Source organism: Tupaia chinensis, unplaced genomic scaffold (assembly GCF_000334495.1).
Source record: "Tupaia chinensis unplaced genomic scaffold, TupChi_1.0 Scaffold143596_1, whole genome shotgun sequence".
Lineage (NCBI taxonomy): Eukaryota > Metazoa > Chordata > Mammalia > Scandentia > Tupaiidae > Tupaia > Tupaia belangeri.
In genome coordinates this window covers 251,225-252,762 of record NW_006203442.1, presented here as the reverse complement: position 1 = coordinate 252,762, position 1,538 = coordinate 251,225, and the positions used below count along the sequence as shown (strand labels likewise).

At 68.5% G+C, this 1,538-nt stretch overlaps 1 protein-coding gene across 1 annotated transcript in view; it reads left to right on the top strand.

Annotated features, from left to right (window-relative positions):
• Positions 1-1,538, top strand: part of MTA1 (metastasis associated 1) — a gene marked incomplete at its 3' end in the record, with an annotated part of 25,216 nt that overhangs the window by 20,770 nt on the left and 2,908 nt on the right. The window contains 3 exon segments of the mRNA XM_027766586.1: positions 282-316; positions 413-602; positions 746-835. Coding sequence (XP_027622387.1) covers positions 282-316; positions 413-602; positions 746-835 — 315 coding nt within the window.

Sequence of the window (1,538 nt, the reverse complement as noted above, 5' to 3'; positions counted from 1 at the left end):
GGGCCCCGCCGCACCCACCCGGGATGGGCGGCCCCTGGACGCCGACTGCGCCGTGGCTCCCTGTGGTGGCCGGGTGGGGGCGGCCCGCGCGGGCGGGGCACTGGGCCGCTCCGCTCCGCTGGTTCTGCTTAAGAATCGTCTATCTCCAACTTTGTTGTCCGTAGCCACACAGTCTTACCAGTGGTATTCTTGGGGTCCCCCTAACATGCAGTGTCGTCTCTGCGCGTCTTGTTGGACGTATTGGAAGAAATACGGTGGCTTGAAAATGCCAACCCGGTTAGATGGAGAGAGGCCAGGACCGAACCGCAGCAACATGGTAAGCGGGACACGCCAGCCCCGCCTGCTGGCATGAGCCGCCGCGGGCCTGGCCCTCGGTCATGGCGCTGTCGGGGCCGCGCGCCCCCTTCCGCAGAGTCCCCATGGCATGCCAGCCCGGAGCAGCGGGAGCCCCAAGTTTGCCATGAAGACGAGGCAGGCCTTCTACCTGCACACCACCAAGCTGACAAGGATCGCCCGGCGCCTGTGCCGAGAGACCCTGAGGCCCTGGCACGCGGCCCGGCACCCCTACATGCCCATCAACAGCGCAGCCATCAAGGCCGAGTGTGAGTCCCCGCCCCACTGGGGCCCTGCTGGGGCCTGGCCTGTGGCCTGACGGCTCCGATCCCTGGTGCTCGCCACCTTTGGGTGTCAGGAAAGGGCCTGGCACCTTGGGGAGCCCTGCTCACACTCGTGTCCCCCACCCCAGGCACAGCCCGACTGCCCGAAGCGTCCCAGAGCCCGCTGGTGCTGAAGCAGGCGGTGCGGAAGCCCCTGGAAGCTGTGCTTCGCTATCTCGGTGAGTGCCGGGCAGGCCCAGCTCCGCTGGCTGGGGTCATGGCAGTGGCCCAGGTCTCCGCGCTGCCTTGGGGACCGTACGCCATGCTCTGCGGGCCCTGGCCAGCCCTGTGCAGCTCCCTGTGGCAGCCCTGGGTCCTGAGGTGTCCAGGCAGTGGGAGGGGCTGCGCATCTTGTCTGCAGGGCGGGGACTCGGCACCCGGCAGGCACCTGGCCTGTGTCTATGACCACCTGTCCCCGGGGACTGGGACCAGGGTTTGGGCTGCCAGGGGAGGCTGAGAGCCTGCTGCCCGCAGGAAGCGTCCTGCCTGAGCCGGGCTTTCACCGGGGCAGCGCTCTGGGCTCTGCAGGCTCTCGCCTGGGTGGGGTGCTCCCCGGCCGTCAGCCTCCAGGGGCCTCCTTGCCTGTGTGGGTCTAGGGACTGCTGGGAGCCTGGTCACTGCCCCCGGCCCAGGCAGGAGCAGCTGCTGTGGGTCTGGCCAGACCCTGGGGTGGGGTTTGGTTGGTGTGCAGGTTCCAGTGGCTGAGCCAGCCTTCTCCGTGTGGGGGCACTGGTGAGCTAAGGGCTTCACGTGCGGTGGTGTAGGCACTGGTCAGGGTAGGGTCCTGGGCCCCAGGGTTGGCCAGGTTCTGCCATCAGCTCTGGTGGCCCGGGTGGAGGCTGTTGGATGGGCCTGCCATGCTGACAGGGCTGCGTCCGGGTG